This window comes from Cyprinodon variegatus, unplaced genomic scaffold (genome assembly GCF_000732505.1).
Source record: "Cyprinodon variegatus isolate N-32 unplaced genomic scaffold, C_variegatus-1.0 Scaffold271, whole genome shotgun sequence".
Taxonomy (NCBI): Eukaryota; Metazoa; Chordata; class Actinopteri; order Cyprinodontiformes; family Cyprinodontidae; genus Cyprinodon; species Cyprinodon variegatus.
This window is the reverse complement of record NW_015150724.1, coordinates 852,111-854,908: the sequence shown is the minus strand read 5'-3', so window position 1 is coordinate 854,908 and position 2,798 is coordinate 852,111. Positions and strand designations below refer to the sequence as shown.

The following is a 2,798-nucleotide window of genomic DNA, read 5'->3' as shown; positions in this document are numbered from 1 at the left end:
CTCTGACTGCAGCGCTGAGAGGGACTCCTGCGGGAGAACAGGGTTGGGATGGGGGAGGCGCCTCACGGCAGCAGCTGCTGCTGCAGGACAAGGTTAGGAACGATACATGCTTTCATGTAAGAGTCTCCAAAAGTCGCCAGATTTGTCGCTAGTGGCTTTTTTTAAAGAATAGTCGCTGGAGGGGTCTGAAAAGTCGCTAAATATAGGGACAAAGTCGCTGAGTTGGCAACACTGCGCACCTGCAGCGCTGGCTCGCTCTGCCGTATTTTTTTTTTTTCTTCCCCCTTTTCAGTCAAGTGGCAGTGATGATGGCGGCGGCGGATGACGCATTAATCGCGCGACACAACTAATCGATGATGAAATTCGTTGCCAACGCTTTTAAAAGTCGATTTTTATCGATTCGTTGTTGCAGCCCTATTTCAGAGATTGTGCTTTTTGAGACTTCTAGATCAAACTTAAGCATCCTAGAGGAAAACCTAGATGGCTGTAAAGAATTCACTTGGGTTTTTGTTATAAAGTTAATGCAGTTGTTTATATCCTTATTTTTAATTTCCAGTCTGTGATGTTCTGCCTGATTTATTCTTTGTTTCTTCTGGGGAACAAAGCCACTGACCAACACCTGCTGTATCTTATTTCATGGTATCCACTTTATTTAAGGATGATTTCATGTGGAGCTTTCAGAGGAAACTATTTCAGCAGTTTTAAGGATATGAAAATTCAAACACTACATCCTCCCCTCCCCCACCGCACAGTGTTTACTACAGGCACTGAATGCATAGAGCTGCACACAGATCATTTCTTTCCCTTTGTTTAGCGTTCATGCAACATTCTGTGCAGTTATAAAGTTTCAGCTTTGAGTGTTTAGAAGTTCTGTAGTGACATTTATTAAAATAACATCTGTTTATTATGACTTTCAGCTTTATTCTCTATCTGCACTGAGCTCCACTAATCAGAGGTCTTTCTTTTTGTGATTTTTCTGCATAGCAGGTGCCATGGTCGTCCGGCACAGAGTGCGTGGCCAAGTATAACTTCAAGCCTGGCACTGAACAGGACCTGCCTTTCTGTAAAGGAGATGTGCTGACCATTATTGGAGTCACCAGGGTAAGAAAACCTCAGAGAGACTAATGTTTAGAAAAACATACATAAACCCATTTCACAAGATGGAACAAATAAGAGCTGTAGTCTTAATTAGGACAGTGTTCAATTTAAAAGGCAACAGGCTGGTTTTGATAGAGAGGAGTCAGTGAAATGCAGTTTGCTGCCTAAATAGCTGCAGACCGGTCCATGCTGACCCATGTCTGCGCCCAAAGGAACAAACAGTGGGTATATGAGCCTCAGAACTGGACCATTATTTATCATATAGATGGTGTTGTGTGTTTGCCTTAGCGATGTAAACAAATAATCAACTTTCTAATGTCAAATAATTGTTTATGAGATTAAAAGTTCTAATGTATGACTTTAAGGTTTTCTGCAATTTCTTTTTTCAGATAAATTAACTTAATTAAAACTAAAAGAAATTTAAAAAAACATTTCAAACCCATCAGCTTCTGATATTTCATGGATATTAGCCACCAGCTGCAGCAATAAGGAGCAGTTTGGACAGGACCTTTATTCCTTTTTTCTTTTAATTAGCAGCAGAAAAGCAGTTCAAGATTGAAAATCTGATCGTTACTCTTAGTAATTATTACTGACTCCAACAATTTCAGCACACTAATAGGATTTTCCAACCAGCAGTCATTTCATTTGACTATTGGGATGGTTTACTCATTACCCCCCCGCCTTCCAGATATAAGTCAACTGTTTTGGTGTTTAACCCTTTTAGGATCCAAACTGGTACAAAGCAAGAAACACTGTGGGCAGAGAGGGCACCATCCCAGCCAACTATGTCCAGAAAAGAGAAGGAGTCAAATCAGGAGGGAAGCTCAGTCTTATGCCGTGAGTACCAGAGTGCTAATGGAGCATATTATGTGTTGTAAAAGCAGCTGGGTGTTCTTAAAACAAACTCTACAGAATAAAGACTGCAGGCATGGGACATGGGTTGCACATTGTGCACATTTGTCCCAGAGCCTGCTGCCCAGCTGTGTGAATGAGTGTCTCCCGAAGCGGAGGGGGAACACAGCTCCATGGAAATTCCACCTTTATTGTGTCTCTTCTCATCTTTATCATCTGTCTCTGAGGCCTGCAGCATCTGGGTGCTGCATCTGCGGCTCTTTGAAAATGTGGCAAGTCAAAAAGAGGACAACCGCATGGAAACGGCGTGCAAATCAAGAGACAGAAGAACTGACAAGAAAATTGCTGAATGCCCTGAAAACTTCAGAATAATCTGTCTATTCATAAAATGAAAGGGGGGAAAGTTTAACTGTAGTCGCCATCTGTAACTTTCTGTTTTTTCATGTTTTTCATTATTAATGAAATTGGCAGTTAGTTGCCTTTTTGGCTGTCCTTATTTTATTTTATATAAAGGTGATATCTCCTGTAAGTAATCTGTTATTCTGAAATCAGCCATCAGATCGTTGACCCTAATAGTTACTGTCCCTGTCAGCGTTGCCTGTTTAGCTCACAGCCGCTGACTCTCCAACAGGAAGCATTAAAACAGGCTGCTGCTCCCGCTGTGTTTGTTCATTTGCTGCTGCTGAAAGCTGCAGCCTCTTTGCTGTCGTCTGTCTGCACCAGTGTCAACTGGGTCATCCAGCTGGGGCATGTTGGCGTGCGCTTGTGAGATTGGAGCCGGTCTGAGGGTAACATGCCTTTACTCCTGTTATGCTACTAGGATTATATATATATATATATATATATAT

The 2,798-nt window shown here is 41.8% G+C and overlaps 1 protein-coding gene across 2 annotated transcripts in view; it reads left to right on the top strand.

The window, feature by feature from the left end:
* LOC107089925 (tyrosine-protein kinase CSK) overlaps positions 1 to 2,798 on the top strand; it is a 24,681-nt gene that overhangs the window by 2,408 nt on the left and 19,475 nt on the right. Inside the window, exons 2-3 of one of the 2 annotated variants that reach the window (XM_015382990.1) lie at positions 985 to 1,101; positions 1,823 to 1,935. In XM_015382990.1, the coding sequence (XP_015238476.1) occupies positions 985 to 1,101; positions 1,823 to 1,935 (230 nt within the window). The remainder of the gene's footprint in view (positions 1 to 984; positions 1,102 to 1,822; positions 1,936 to 2,798) is intronic. The other variant, XM_015382991.1, reaches the window with a different exon arrangement.